Source organism: Clarias gariepinus, chromosome 23, assembly GCF_024256425.1.
Source record: "Clarias gariepinus isolate MV-2021 ecotype Netherlands chromosome 23, CGAR_prim_01v2, whole genome shotgun sequence".
Taxonomy (NCBI): domain Eukaryota; kingdom Metazoa; phylum Chordata; class Actinopteri; order Siluriformes; family Clariidae; genus Clarias; species Clarias gariepinus.
Window position 1 is genome coordinate 14305751 of NC_071122.1, and position 17123 is coordinate 14322873.

The following is a 17123-nucleotide window of genomic DNA, read 5'->3' on the forward strand; positions in this document are numbered from 1 at the left end:
TATATGCTAAGCCCAAAAAAAATATGTGAAAGTCTTACATTCTGGCAAGGCCTCAGTGCTAGAAGACATTTCTACATAAAAAGGTTGTTTCTAACAATCACTATAAAATGCCTTATTGAAGACGTGCCAAACAATTGCAGTGGCTGTAAAAAAAATATATTGCTTATGTCTTACACAATAATAGAATTTTTGCCGTAGTAACGGTGCAATGTGGAACAAAGCCAATCTATCTCTCGCTTCTTCCTTTCCTTTTTTCACTTCTCATGTTACTATATATAAGCTCATACTTCTTGCTGCCGTCTAACCCTGAGAGCAAAAGAGTAATGGCGTAATATTGCCCACACTGTTCTAGTTCATCAGGTTCACATATTGCCATTGAGGCAATGAGAAATATGTAGAATATAACCAGCTTTATAAGCTTGCATGCATAAACCAAGGCTACATTTAGGCCAAATTAAAAATTCTGCACGAACACTGGTAGTGCCATTTTAACCAAAACGTCCACTAACCTGAGTGAAAAAAATAATTATTAATTGACTTAATTGAGTCTGCTTACTGCTGCCTGACTTTGGAGGATGGTACAATAGACAATGCTGAAACTACTATTGACCCTAAACTGTTTAAAACTTGTGGGTCTAAATAGAACACTAATACTTACGTTTAATTTTTCTGTCTGTTCATTCTTTTACTTTGGCTGCATTACTTTCTGTCAGTCTCAGTTCCATTTATAGCTGTGCTTTTTCAGCTGCTGATCACGTTATGCTTTGTGGTATAATTGATTTCCTGGTTCAGCCTTGTGCTATAATCTAATCAACCTGCTCTACCGAAAATGAGCTTCTTCTGCTCCATTGCTTCTCCTTTCTACGCTTTTCCTGCTGGATTGTGATGGACATCTTTTTCCACATGCAGCGCCGACTGAACGCTTTCAGACCTTTTTTAAGTTTTCTACAGTGTCTTATGTTTCACAATCTTTAATAAATAAAAAAAAAGTAGGTTGTGTATGACAGAGTGAAAACAAAGTCATAAGATCAAGAGAATTATCTGTATACCCACAAGACAGGATTGTGTCAACACACATGAGGAAAAGATACAAGAATCTCTCTGGAGCATTGAAGGCACCCAAGAGCATGATAGCTTTAATCATTCTCAACAGAAAAAGAGTTGGAACAACTAAAAGTCTACACAGATATGGCCACCCAACCAAATTGAGTAGTCAATGGGCCTTGAGCAGAGGTAACCAAGAATCTAAAGGCCACAGTAAATGAGATCCTAAGCTCCCTTCAGGAATTAATCAGGCCTTTACAATACAGTGGCCAGACAGAAGCTACTCCTTACTTAAAGCCACATGACAACAGCCGGCTGGTAGTTTGCCAAAAAGCACCCAAAGAACTCTCAGACCATGAGAAACAAAATCCTCTGGTCTAATAGCACCCTGATTTAATTATTTGCATTCAGGAACTTGGGCGCTGCACATCACCTTATTAAAACCCTCCCCACAGTCGGACACGGTGGTGGCAGCATTGTGCTATGGGAATACTTTTCTGCACCTTTGACTGAAAGATTAGATCAAAATAAAGGGAAAAATTATGCAGATAAAATAATGAGCTATCCTGTGTGAAAACCTTCTCCAGAGTGCTTAGGATCTCCATCTTGGATAAAGGTTTACAGCTCAACAGCACCATGACCCAAAGCACAACGTCAAGTGAACATAGGAGTGGCTTCAGAACAACTCCATGAATGTCATGTAGTGGCCCAGCCAGAGTCCTAAACTGAACCCAATAGACCATCTCTGGAAAGACTGGAAATTGGCTGTGCACTGACCCTGTCCACTCAACCTGGTTGAGCTTGTCCGATTCTGCCAAGAAGAATAGAAAGATTTCCAAAAGAAAGGCGTGCCAAGCTTGTAGTATCATTCAACAGCACACTTCAGGCTGTCACTACTGTCACTACTGAGGGTCCTGCCAAAGGCACTTTGTCCAAGTACTAAGTGATGGGTCTTAATACTTATCTATATGAGATATGTCAGTGTACATTTTTTTCTAAATTAACAGAACACTCCAAACAAATCTGTTTCTATGTTGTAATTGTAAAGGATTATGTGTAGAATGTGAATTTAAACACATTTTAAGATGAGTGTAAAACATAATAAAATGTGTTATACACTTTTGTACATACCATATACAAAATAAATACCTTTATACTATATGTATTAAGGTTTACATTAAACCTGATCAATTAAATGACCAGTCTAATAAGTTTACTGATCCACTGATTAGTCACCAGCCATATAACCATAATGTTATAATTATAGTTAATAATAATAATAATAATAATAATTAAGTATAAAACTTTTTTATACAAACAAAAATAGGCAAAAGACAATTCAAACTAATTCCGTTTTATTACATCCTATCTGCCTGAACTCTCTTAAAAGAAGAACAAAATTGCAAAATACAGATTCAAGTTGATCTCTTTGAAAATGCACATAAACGTTTTTTATAATTATTATTATTTATTTATTTTTTTTTTTTATATGTTGAACCTACACCATTTTTCACTTGAAACCCACCTCCTCTCTCTAGGAACGTGATGAACCCTGGTGAGGTTATTCAAATCCATTTCATTTAGCAAGAATATATATGACATACATGTTGCAAACTTTCAGTGAAAAGGCCATTGAGACTATTAATTGCCTGTGGGCTTACAGTACTAACAGTAAAGTGCAGCATGCTCAGCAGTTACGGCTTGCCACATCAATAATTCAGACAGAGGGTCCTGTTTCTTCCTGTGCAGACAAAGATCAATAAAGCAATCTCAGTTATATGGGTGGTGCTCTTACTACTTTATACATTCACGTGTTTTATATCAGATAAAGTATCCTCCCAGACAATACACTTATCCCTCACATAATTATTATTGAGTGTAAATAAATTTCTTTCTCAAGCACAATGTTGTACTTAATACAGACATTGCACCATGATTATTATGCATCTTGCAATATTAGTTCTTGAATAAGGTTTATTATGTTACTAGGATATACCACATTATTACCGTGCTATTTTAGATTAATCAAACATACCTACATACTGAACATGTAGTAACTCTCAATAGACTTCCTACTTCATCATGCGCAGCAGGAAAAGACCTTGGTGTGAATATTGACTCCAATATTTCATTTATAGTTCAAGTAGCTTATATTACTAGGGTAGCTTTCTTTCAATTCAGAGATATTGCTAAAATATATCACAATTCAGTATTAAAAAAAACAGACAGATGTTTTTTTTTTAGTACCCCAAGGTTGTGGTCTACAACCAGAGAAGATATGACCACATTAATCCTATCTTGCCCATGCTTTACTGACTCCCCAAAAATTTTGCATTGATGCTAAAAAACAGTTATGAGCCTGTGAAACGTCTCATTCTTTATGATCTGCCAAGGCTATTTAACTTTGATACATTTATTTAGGTTTGTTAAAGGGTTGTTGACGGATGTGCCTTTATGTTTCAGAGTGCTTCATGTCTGTGTTACCTTCTAGCTCCCCCTTTGATTTATGCTGTCATAACTAGTCTTGCTGGTGTCCCGTCTTACACTCTATAACACAATGCGCAATTCCTTTAACTATTGCATGACAAGACCACACCCAGTTATCTGTACTGTATTCTGTCTCTGCCCTCTAACTACACATTCTACTGCCAAAATATCAGTGATATTGACTCTGTCTGCTCTTTACACCTGCCTGATGCATCCTGATGCACTACTGGTTTAAAATATATATCCATAATTAATTATTTTTGTAAGGCTGTTCTTTGACAATGTTTATTTTTAGAAGCACTATAGAATTAAAAATGATAAAGTTATATTGAACCTTTAAGGCATCTCATTTAGGAGTGCGATTATCCCCTGTCTAATCCTAAACACTCACCAGCTTTTTTATTCTAATAAAGCTTAATTGTTTGTAAAAACATACTGTAATTATGTTGTAGGAGGAATAACCCATTATCTAATCTGAATTATATAAAATACAAGCCTTAACATAATTAGATCAATGAGTAGCTAATTTTAAGTTTCACCAACATGCTGCCTTCTCATTGGGACAATTGGACAATTATCCTACCCATCTAGTCATTCATCTCCCAAATGGAACACAGTGGTGGTGATGGATATCAGCATATAATAAGTAAGAAAAATGTCTAGTTATTCGTAAAAACTGCTACGAATCTTTCTAATGAATTTTTTTATTAATGATGAACTAATACATTACTACAGAATTTTGGCCCATTCTTATTTATAAACATTGCTTCAGTTCATTGAGGTTTTTTGCCTCATGCACAGCTCTCTTAAGGTCCCACCACAGCATTTGAATTTTGTTGAGATCTTGGCTTTGACTAGGCCATTCCAAATCTATTTTTGATTTGTTTAGTCATTATGATGTAGATTTGATGTAGGTTGGATCATTTTTCTGTTGCATGACCCAATTTCGACCAAACTTTAGCTGTCAGACAGATGACCTCACATTTGCTTTTAGAACACTCTAGTATACAGAGAAGTCAACTCATTTTCTGCAAGGTGCCTAAGTCCTGTTGCTGCAAAATAAGCCCACATCATCACCCCTCTGTGCTTGACAGTGGGTATGAGGTGTTTCTGCTGAAATCCTGTTTGTTTTTCACCACACATGGTGCTGAGCATTAAGTCAAACAACTCCACTATGGTCTCATTGGTCATTTGGTCTGGACATTGGTCCAGAAGTCTTTTGTTTTTTTCAGATGTAGTCATGCTTCCGTGTTGTTTTTAGACAGAAGAGGCTTTCTCCTGGCAATCCTTCCAAAAAAATCATGCTTGTTCAGTCTTCTTCTAATTGTGCCGTCATGGGTTTTAAAATTGAACATGCTCAGGCCTGTAGTGTCTGAGATGTGACTCTTGTTTTTTTGTTTGTTTTTTGTATTTATTTAAGCATTGAATGTTCTGACCTTGAGGTGAATGTGCTGGGACATCCACTCCTGGGAGATTGGTGACTGTCTCGAATGCTTTCCACTAGTGAATAATTATTTACTGTGTAAAATGTTGGACTCCAAATTGTTCAGAAATTGTTTTATAACACATTCCAGATTTATGTGCAGCATCAACTGCTACTCTAAGACCATTGCTTGTGTTTTTTGCTTGTGGCATTGTGTTAACAGACACCTAAATGCTCCAAACCAGCAAACTGGCAAAAATTTTGCATTTATAGAGGTCTGCACACCTGTTAATGTCAATTTAATCGAGGGTTGATGATTAGCAGCACTTACACGCTTATATTCTGTGGAAGCAGTAAAGGGGTACTTAGTATTTTGCCAGTTTTTTTCTTTTTGCCTTTATTTTTGTTAAAAATAAATAACTGCACTGTAAAATAAGTCATATGTTGTTCTTTATCTGGGGTTGCATTTTTCTAATAGTAAGACCAACTATGATCAAATGATTTTTATTATGTTTTTACACAAAAACACGGTGAATGTAAAGGTGGGATACTAACATTTAAAAGTGTCTGTAAATTGTTTTAATGCTATTATTTAACAAGTAAGCCACATTAGGCCACATCAACAGCAGTGACTAAACATATACTATGACTAAAACATATATACTGCTATTTTATGTAAAAATACTAAATGTCAAATCTTTTTGACTGCAATTACGCACATTACTGTATGTTTTATTATGCTTTTCCTCCTTCCTTTCCTCCTTTCTGTCATCCTTCTATAGTATATATGTCCTGAAATAAGTTTGGCTGCATTTAATTTGATAACAGTAAAGAAATACAACAAAACTATTTTTAACACCTTAAACTTGCAGCCAAAATGGCTAAAATATATATTCTACGTTTATCAGCTGGATATATCACCTAGTAAACCAGTGATATTTCTAAATAAAGTGTCCAGTAAACATTATCAACATCATTAACACCCTCTTTCCTTGTCGTTTGAAAGGAAATTTTAAACATTCTGTGCCTAAAGCTAAAGTCATCGTTTTTTATTTACCCGAGACAAACAACCAATGGGAAATGGCAAGGGAAAATATTCAAACCATTTGTAACACATCAAAGAGGAAACACTATTGAGGCTCCACCCACTTCTGGCCCTTCCTTTAACATTAGTTGTTAGAGCAATTGATTTTACTAGGAGTGCACAGAATGTGGTGCACTAAAGCAGCCAGATATGCTATTCTGCATTACAATAAAACAGAAATCAGAACCATATGTTTCTTTCTGATAAAGGATAAAACAAGGTAGGATTAATAACTTTTAAACAAAGATCACAAGATCTTTTTATACTATAGGTCATGATGAGAATATAATAATCATCTCCATGAAAATAAAAAGCAATTATGACAATAAGAACAGTACAAAATTTGAAAAATACAATATATGATGAATTATTTTGAAAGGTTTATTGGGTTTTCACAGCAAACACTAATTACACAAAGGCTACACAACCTTCATTGACATACGGTTTAAGGTATTCTGGGCTACAGAGAACCTAACACAGGCTGTAGTGTTAATACTTTTTCGGGTATCACATCATACTGCTAGCAAAATAGGGTCTAACATGGAAAGGCATAGGGTAGTAAACCCATGAAATCTAATACTCTTCACCCTCCTCCTCTCCTTCTCCCTCAACGGAATCAACACCAACTTCCTCATAATCCTTCTCCAGGGCAGCCATGTCCTCTCTGGCCTCAGAGAACTCTCCCTCCTCCATACCCTCTCCGACATACCAGTGTACAAAGGCACGCTTGGCATACATCAGGTCAAACTTGTGGTCGAGCCTGGCCCAAGCCTCTGCAATAGCTGTGGTGTTGCTAAGCATGCACACAGCTCTCTGGACCTTGGCAAGGTCTCCACCGGGCACCACAGTGGGTGGCTGGTAGTTGATACCAACTTTAAAACCAGTTGGGCACCAGTCCACAAACTGGATGGTACGCTTTGTCTTAATGGTGGCAATGGCAGCGTTGACGTCTTTAGGTACAACGTCACCACGGTACAGTAAGCAGCAGGCCATGTACTTGCCGTGACGTGGGTCACATTTGACCATCTGATTTGCTGGCTCAAAGCAAGCATTGGTGATCTCAGCAACTGAAAGCTGCTCGTGGTAAGCTTTCTCAGCTGAGATTACTGGGGCGTAGGTGGCCAGAGGGAAGTGAATACGAGGGTAGGGTACCAAGTTGGTCTGGAACTCGGTCAGATCAACATTCAGTGCACCATCGAATCGGAGGGAGGCGGTGATTGAGGACACAATCTGACCGATTAACCTGTTAAGGTTAGTGTAGGTAGGACGTTCAATATCAAGGTTTCTACGGCAGATGTCATAGATGGCCTCGTTATCGACCATGAAAGCACAGTCAGAGTGCTCAAGAGTGGTGTGTGTGGTCAAGATGGAGTTGTAGGGCTCCACCACTGCGGTGGACACCTGTGGAGCTGGGTAGATGGAGAACTCCAGCTTAGACTTCTTCCCATAGTCAACAGAAAGACGCTCCATCAGCAAGGAGGTGAAACCAGATCCAGTTCCACCTCCAAAGCTGTGGAAGACCAGGAAACCCTGGAGACCAGTGCATTGATCAGCCTGTAGAAAGAGACAACAAACAAATAATGGTTAAAACAAATTACATAATCTGTGATTTTATAACAATACAGCAAGTCTAAAAAGTTCAAGCTTCTTACCAGTTTGCGGATTCTGTCAAGCACCAGGTCGATGATCTCTTTGCCGATAGTGTAATGTCCACGGGCGTAGTTGTTGGCTGCATCCTCCTTTCCAGTGATCAGCTGCTCGGGGTGGAAGAGCTGGCGGTAAGTGCCAGTGCGAACCTCATCTGAAAAAAAATATATAAAGATGATGATGAATCAGTAACTTCCAATTGTGGTTACCAACTAAAAGACTAATAAAGAATGCAGTCCTTACCAATCACAGTGGGCTCCAGATCTACAAACACTGCCCTGGGGACGTGCTTGCCAGCTCCTGTCTCACTGAAGAAGGTGTTGAAGGAATCGTCACCTCCGCCAATGGTCTTGTCGCTAGGCATCTGTCCATCAGGCTGAATACCGTGCTCAAGGCAGTACAGCTCCCAGCAGGCATTTCCAATCTGGACACCAGCCTGGCCGACGTGGATGGAGATACACTCACGCTGTGGGTAGAAAGCAAGTGATTTAAATACATATGATGTAAAAGGAATACGTGCAATTTTAAAACAATAAATGTTGGTTAAAATGTTGCAAAAAAAGTCTGACAAAACAAAGGGCCTCAATAAAAGGTTCATCTAAGAAATAAATAAGATGCAGCTATTAGATACTTATTATTATTATTATTATTAATATTATTTACTATTATTATTATTATTATTATTTACTATTATTATTATTATTATTATTATTATAAATAATGTATGTGATAGACTAGTCCCTATTTATGAACATTCCAATACCTCTTGCAATCTTTCTGATATTAGGATATTAGGATGTTATCAATATTTTGACATGATCATGATTGAACTGCATAAACTTTTGGAACCATTTTCCAGGGTTGAAATATAGACAGTCACTTCCACTGTTCTATATTGACGTGCTAATTTATTCCGCTGAACTCCTTTGTCTGTAAGAACAATAAAGATTTTTGACCCCGCCCTGCTGCGCGATCAAATTCATAATATTACTAAAGCTCTCCATCCTTCATTTAGGAACGCACATTTTCTATAGATTAAAACAAAAATAAAAAAGCACTGTTTATCCACACACAACCCCCCAAAAAAGGAGGAGACTTACCATGTTGCTGTCTTTCGGCAGATGCTCTTGGCGCTGAAGAGTGACGGACACTGGACTCGCCTCCGCTGGACAACGGCGTGCAGCGCCAAGTGTCACGCTCTGGAATGCGCATGCGTGAAAATGCGGAGTCGGATGCTGCGGGAAGAGAGGGAAGCGAGCATGCGCACTATGGTGCAGGAGGAGACGGGTCTGGTGCGGTTTAAATGGGAAAGAAGCGTTTATTTAATTCCCGTGATTTAAACCTTTCCTGAAAGTGTAAAAGTTCCGGGATGTCTGAAAATAAACCATGATGGAAATGTCAATCAAGCAAAGAATAAAACTGTACATTTTCTCCACATGCGCTTCATTTTCAAAATGTTATATTATAAACCATATAGTGGAAATAGATGCATGACTAGATATATAGACAGACAGACAGACAAATAGATAGATAGATAGACAGAGAGCACGAGAATGTCTATTTCTTTGTGTGTTGCATACTCTTCTCTATAAATATGCCATACAGTAGGGTTATTTTGACATATTTTTATATGTTTACACTGCAGAACGGCGATTATAAATTACTTATAACCAATTAAAGTAGCTGTTTAAACTGCTAGACAAATTATTATACTACTAATTACTACACATTGTGAGTCGGTGTGAGCTTGTGTTTTAGAGGGAGAGAAAGACCATTCTGTACAATTCATCAGTCTGACCTCGTTCAAATACAACAGCAGCTTACATATTGCCTCTATATAAATTTTTTATTTTATTTTATATATATATATAGAGAGAGAGGCATTATTGTACAACAAACGTCCTTAGAATCAGATTAAGACACAGGTATGTGCGTCTTAATGTCCTGAACCATGTCATGTCGGTCAGCTCTGATCGCCACCGCCCTTCTTTGTCTGAGATTTTGCTGCAGCGCGCTGACGTCACCGAGCTGCAGTGGGTCACGTGACCGGCTCACCAGCTTCTAATGAACACGCCTAAGCCTTTTTTTTTTTTAAAAAACACAATTAATGTAATAATTGAATAAATACCAGGGCTTTTCCAAAAGAATAGTAATGATCCTAATTATTAGACAATCTCACACATAGTATTAAGATTCACCTTGTTTCGAAAATTTTGAAGATTACACTAATGAATAGTTCATGATTATTTCTATAGAGAACTAATCAAGTACAATGGCAGAAAAACAGGGTTTGTAAAAATCAGTTAAAAAAACAGCTTTTTGCTTTGATCAGACTATACATGTATTAATAAGAAAGATAATAAAAAGGGAAAGATTGTGATCAAATAATTTATGCATATTTATTTGCATAAGAGTTTTTTTATTGCAGTAGAGTTAAAAAATATATTATTATTATTATTATTATTAACAATTAAGCTGATATTATTTTACTTTATAGCACTGTTATACAAGACACTGGTCCCAGGGTTGCCTAGTGCTTCTTTCCAACCACATCTCATGACAGGTGCAATCTACATGGTTAATACGGTGTGCTCGGTTTTACACTGAGGTCCTATTTATAGTCGCATAATAATAAATTTTTTTTGGCTGAATTGTATGAGAGACTACATGTGAAATGTTATATGCATGTCAGTTTCTATTATGATTATATGAGAATAATAACTAGGGACCATGGAAGCTAACGGTGACTATTGTATTTATTCCCATTTTTACGATTGTGGTCGGACCTATGGTCAACATTCACATATAAACATTCACATTATTGGAACTCCGTTGTGAAACGCCATTTTACATGTCTTTTAATGTTTTTTGGACTGCCTGAGGAAACCCACCAAGCACGGGGAGAACAGCAAACTCCATGCACACAAACCCAGAGGCGAGAATCGAACGCAGACATTTGAGGTGCGAGGCCGCAGTGCTACCCACCAGTAACCATGCCGCCATCAGAGAAAATAAATTTGCTTATGCAGAGAAGGGCGTAGTTCAACAGAATTATTCTTCAAATTGTCCTAGAGCTAAGGAGGATGCTTTGATGCTTCACCACAGCCACTGCAGTATTTGTATGCGTCGTGGGTATTTTGCCTAATCACACAAAACACAAAATCAGTCCCTGAGAATGTGAGAATGTCACATTATTGTTTCTAAGACAACAGATCTCGACTCGCATTCAATGAATTATTTTATGACTGACTTTTAAAACCAAGCTCAGAATTGTGCAGTTTAATCAATCGTAGACAAAGGGCAGGTTGTTACTGAGATTGTACCAATCTGGCAACCAGTGTCTTAAAACAGAAGTGCTTGTTTATTCATGAGACCCGCCTCTTCAGCACCCGGGCCCTTTATAAAGTCGGGCGCCATTAATGCGGTACCGTAGTTACTACATCGACTCTTAACTGTCGGACAGGGTAACGAACTTCACCGGCGTGTGAAACCCACAAAGCTCTCTTCTTCCTCCAAGCCTATTCCTTTTCAAACGTATCAAAATGGTAAGTAAGATTTAGATTTAAACTGTAAATAATTATCTTTTTTTAATCCTATTTTTAAATGGCCAGTATGGAATAAAAAAAAAACGGTCTTGTGTTAGTCTAAAAAAGAGTCTTAAAAAAACTGAAGCGCGTATAAAAAATATTCAGCTGTTTAGATCTGCGCATTATTTACGCAGTACCCGTGTTCATTATTGTAATCAAATTAAACAGAACCTTGACTGCACATAGTGCGATGTGGCTGATGTTACTCGTGCTTGGCGGGCGCGGGAAATTATAGTGTTTAACGTTAGTGCTTGCAAAAAACAAGATAAATATATTACAACAGCATATACAATCCCTGACAGGTAACGTATAATACACTGACTTAACGTTAACATCGACTTAACGATTAAGCGAACCGTTTAGTCGGATTTACGGCCATTTTCTTTTCTGTCCAGGCTGATTGTAGCTGACGTAGGCAAAATGCCGTGCGCGCGCTTCCCGCCTTTGTCTCCGAAGTGCTGAAACCTTCGCTATGAGATGCTGTTCGCTATTTTTGACGCTAAAGATTATCAAACGATGAGTGAGTTTTGATAAGTGAATGAATGAGATTCAAGAGGAGAAATGCCTCTGACGTCGGACTGACATTTCATTCTAATTCCGATCTATTGTGCAGAACACTGACCAATTGTCATGCGTGTCTTTCCTGGTTTCGCCATCAGGAGATTTCCATCTAAATCTGATTAGGGTGTGTGCTAGTGTTCCTTATAGATTAGTGCGGGTGATGGCGCTGACACCCTGCTGAGCTCATGGGGGTGGATGTTGGAGGTAACAAAGGCAATAAAAAATCTCTGAAAAATCTCTTTGTCATTAAGCAGATGGGAGGGAGGAGAGCTGCCTTTATTCATAGTAAATCTCTGTATTGTGTCATATCTGCAGAGAAAAGTCCCATAGGACACAACAAACGCAGAATAAATTTGTATAAAACTTGAATATTTAGATTTCGACTGCTCATTTGACAGTTCATTTGAATCTGAAGTCCTGTTGCCAGGCAACGGCCCGACTCAGGCAGGAAATGTGCAAATCCCACAGCAACAGCCGGGTGGAGACAAAGATGGAGAGACTGGGGGAGGAGAACTGGGAAGGATAGAAGGAGAAAAAGGACTATGGAAAAAAAAGAAAGGGGGGGGGGGGATAAGTGGCGTGATCTAGGCTAGGCCAGCCCTCTGCGGCACATTTGGGGATCCACGTCTGTCCTTTGTAAGCTCAGACCTACTTCTCATATCTGACTGCACACTAGTCCTGATATAATAAATAAAAATTTTCTATACATATGTAAAAAAAAAAAAAAAAGCCCCTTTAAGAGCCGTGAATCAGTGTTCAAGGGCAGAGTGTCTGCCTGGGGCTGTCTTTAAATAACCTGTTCATTACATATTAAAATTAATGATTAAAAACGATTAAAAATTAACCTATACAGGTGATTTAGACATTTCCATAAGCTTAAAGTTTAATAATTATGTTATGATGGCTTATACTTACTCGTGATTTTATTCTTATACTCACTTTAGCAAGTTCTTTTTCTTTTTAATCTTTGTTTTGTAAGAACCAATTTTGAGATGAGTAACTGCTGAACAGCAAAGTACAAATAAGGGTGTGGTTTCTCTGGGCATGTATTGACCTTTTCACTGTTTAATTTGTCAGTTTAAATTGGTATGGCATGACTAAAGAGCCTTGCCTATGTTGACTCTGTTTTCTAATTATGTAATATCATGTAATTAACAACTATTCTAATATGTCTTGCTTTCTTGTATATCTGCAGCGTGAGTGTATCTCTATCCACGTCGGCCAGGCTGGTGTCCAGATTGGAAATGCCTGCTGGGAGCTGTACTGCCTTGAGCACGGTATTCAGCCTGATGGACAGATGCCTAGCGACAAGACCATTGGCGGAGGTGACGATTCCTTCAACACCTTCTTCAGTGAGACAGGAGCTGGCAAGCACGTCCCCAGGGCAGTGTTTGTGGATCTGGAGCCCACTGTGATTGGTAAGGGAAAGGGATTGTGACTGCATTCTTTATTAGTCTTTTAGTTGGTAACCACAATTGGAAGTTACTGATTCATCATCATCTTTATATATTTTTTTTCAGATGAGGTTCGCACTGGCACTTACCGCCAGCTCTTCCACCCCGAGCAGCTGATCACTGGAAAGGAGGATGCAGCCAACAACTACGCCCGTGGACATTACACCATCGGCAAAGAGATCATCGACCTGGTGCTTGACAGAATCCGCAAACTGGTGAGAAGCTGGAACTTTTTTAGACTTGCTGTATTGTTATAAAATCACAGATTATGTGATTTGTTTTAACCATTATTTGTTTGTTGTCTCTTTCTACAGGCTGATCAATGCACTGGTCTCCAGGGTTTCCTGGTCTTCCACAGCTTTGGAGGTGGAACTGGATCTGGTTTCACCTCCTTGCTGATGGAGCGTCTTTCTGTTGACTATGGGAAGAAGTCTAAGCTGGAGTTCTCCATCTACCCAGCTCCACAGGTGTCCACCGCAGTGGTGGAGCCCTACAACTCCATCTTGACCACACACACCACTCTTGAGCACTCTGACTGTGCTTTCATGGTCGATAACGAGGCCATCTATGACATCTGCCGTAGAAACCTTGATATTGAACGTCCTACCTACACCAACCTTAACAGGTTGATCAGCCAGATTGTGTCCTCAATCACCGCCTCCCTCCGATTCGATGGTGCACTGAATGTTGATCTGACCGAGTTCCAGACCAACTTGGTACCCTACCCTCGTATTCACTTCCCTCTGGCCACCTACGCCCCAGTAATCTCAGCTGAGAAAGCTTACCACGAGCAGCTTTCAGTTGCTGAGATCACCAATGCGTGCTTTGAGCCAGCAAATCAGATGGTCAAATGTGACCCACGTCACGGCAAGTACATGGCCTGCTGCTTACTGTACCGTGGTGACGTTGTACCTAAAGACGTCAACGCTGCCATTGCCACCATTAAGACCAAGCGTACCATCCAGTTTGTGGACTGGTGCCCAACTGGTTTCAAAGTTGGTATCAACTACCAGCCACCCACTGTGGTGCCCGGTGGAGACCTTGCCAAGGTCCAGAGAGCTGTGTGCATGCTTAGCAACACCACAGCTATTGCAGAGGCTTGGGCCAGGCTGGACCACAAGTTCGACCTGATGTATGCCAAGCGTGCCTTTGTACACTGGTATGTCGGAGAGGGTATGGAGGAGGGAGAGTTCTCTGAGGCCAGAGAGGACATGGCTGCCCTGGAGAAGGATTATGAGGAAGTTGGTGTTGATTCCATTGAGGGAGAAGGAGAGGAGGAGGGTGAGGAATATTAAAAGTATTTCTCCTAATGAATCACCAATACGCTCGTCACATAAAAGATTTAGCATTCTCACTAACATAAAGATTGTTCTTACATAGCGAGCATAATCTTGCTTTCTTATGTGTACGTTTGCTTTGGCGGTGTCTTGAGAAAACATGGTGCCATACTTATTGGTACGCTCCTGCACTCTTATGAACCACACATTCCATTGTCTTCTGACTGATGCGCAATAAATTATTGAGTGAAAAATTCATGTGTGTGCTGTCTTTGCATTAAGTGAAAATAATTTTGTGTTATCAATGGGATTTCAGAATAAAACTTCTATCAAGTGCAAAAAAGAAGTGTATAAATATCTCTCAACAATGGAAAATTCCAGTTTAACAAAATCTCTGCATAAAATTGAGCCAGTGAATCATTCCATGAAATAATTACATGATTATGTTCTAAAGTATAATAAAGTACAGGTAAAAATCTAAGTGAATGTACATTAAAGGAATACAATGTATTGAAAATTAACTGTAATATTAACTTTTAAAACTTAAAAGTATTAGGACATACCCAGAATAAATAATATACAGGTAGACCCACTTCAAAAAAAGAAAAAAATAATTATTTCACTAATATAATATGAATACTATGATATTATAATATATCAATATATAATGTACAGCAATTAATTCAGTATTAAAATATTTATACAAGTTTTTCTTTTCCTGAAGTGTGTATACATTTTTGGTTGACTCTGTACATACATATATACATACATGCATATATATTCACTTGACATGCATATGAAGTTGAGTAACATCCAGTTCTTGATCCATTGGGTTTAATATGACATTGGCTCACACTCTGCAGCTGTAACAGCTTCAACTCTTTTGGGAAGACTTTCTACAAGGTTTAGGAGTGTGTTTATAGGAATTTTAGACCATTCTTCCAGAAGTGCATTTGTGAGGTCAGATACTGATGTTGGATGAGAAGGCCTGGCATACAGTCTCTGCTTAAATTCATCCCAAAGGTGGTCTGTCAGGTTCAGATCATGACTGTCTGCAAGCCAGTCAAATTCTTCCACACCAAACTCTTTTATCCATGTCTTTATGGACTTTGCTTTGTTCGCTGGTGGCAGTAATGAAAGAGGCCAACCATCCATCATTTTACTCCCAGTGTTGCTCCAGCTTGTTTGTAATCCTGTCTAAAACAAAGTGAACATAAGAGGTGCTGGAAAAGCACCGAGTGTAAGCTTGGCCGCAATCACGTGATTGCTGCTTAATTAGAAGATCAGGTCGATCTGGTCTAAGCTCTTTAACCTTTTTTCGTTCTTCGTCCGATCGCCTTGCGGAGGGGTATTTCAGCAAAGAAATGACAGAATTTTCTCTCTTATTTAGCTGGCTTCCACGTCAATCACTATTTAATACATTAACTAACAATCTGCTGACCGTTAATAAGACTTGTTGAGAATGGTCCAATCATATGAGCCCAAATATTGAAAAATTATATTGATTCGCTAAGAACAAAAGTGGGAGGGTTTGGGTTGCACAGTGCTGCACCTCAAGGATGATTTAAAAAAATTTTCAATTAGAGCTCAGTCTCAAATCACATGCTTTTCAAATATTCACATGCCTACATAGACACTCGTTTGTCCGGAGCCCCGCTTACACGAACACAAATGAACGTAATACAGTTTAGATTTTTTTTTTGTTGTAAATAAATTATATTAAGAAATACAGCTAAATAATATTGTGACTAAATGTTATTATTTTATTATTAAATAAATAATTATTATGTTAAATAATTACATGTTAAAGAACCATTCTTCTCTGCCTAACTTTAAGGGGGTGGCGCCCATTATTGACCGTCCGCCACTGCAGATGACCTTAACATCTCCTAGGCCTATTGGGTAAGAATGTTTTGCCCAGGATTTTACCCTATGAACAGACATAAACGCTTATCTAAAATCAAACTTTCCAAATGAAGAGATTAGAGGATCCATGTTTGTTTGACTCCTAAGGTGATGTAATGATAAAAATATGATGGGACATGAGGTCATAGAAAAATATTGCATGCCTGGGTGATGTGTTTTATTTTAGTATAATGACAGTCAAAAATCACATGGTGTTTAATTCCTTATTTATACATAGTGATTTGCAATTATAAATCTAACTTAGGAATGACACATCACACATATAACCGTTTATTTATTACGTTTAATTTTATTGAGGAAAGTTTAGTTTCTAATAAAACATACATGATAAACAACAATTTGACAGATAAACAGATGTGTGGTTTTTAATCTTTTTTTCACAGTTGATGAATTAATGAGACAAACAAATAGCCAGAATCCATAAATTGCCGCACCTCTTCCCTGTATGAGAAACCTATCAGACTGTTACTCAATACTCCTTTCATTATAAGTTTAATCAAAGCCTCTAAAATGTAAAAACATTTAAAAAATTAAATCAAAATGTTTATTAAATAATAAAACATAAAAAAATCATTTATTTTACATAGACTTTAATGTAAATAAGCTGTCATTATTACATTGAATTGTCAATAT

At 38.1% G+C, this 17123-nt stretch overlaps 1 protein-coding gene and 1 pseudogene across 1 annotated transcript; one reads left to right on the forward strand and one right to left on the reverse strand.

The window, feature by feature from the left end:
• Window positions 1–6398: 6398 nt before the first annotated feature.
• LOC128511140 (tubulin alpha-1A chain) lies at window positions 6399–8893 on the reverse strand. Its single transcript, XM_053483818.1, has 4 exons — window positions 8786–8893; window positions 7929–8151; window positions 7691–7839; window positions 6399–7592 (listed from the first exon to the last, which is right to left on the reverse strand). The coding sequence occupies exons 1-4, from the start codon at window positions 8786–8788 to the stop codon at window positions 6612–6614; spliced, it is 1356 nt and encodes a 451-aa protein (XP_053339793.1). The 5' UTR covers window positions 8789–8893; the 3' UTR covers window positions 6399–6611.
• A 4085-nt stretch (window positions 8894–12978) lies between these two features.
• On the forward strand, window positions 12979–14818 carry LOC128511138 (tubulin alpha-1B chain-like; annotated as a pseudogene).
• The last annotated feature ends 2305 nt before the right edge of the window (window positions 14819–17123 follow it).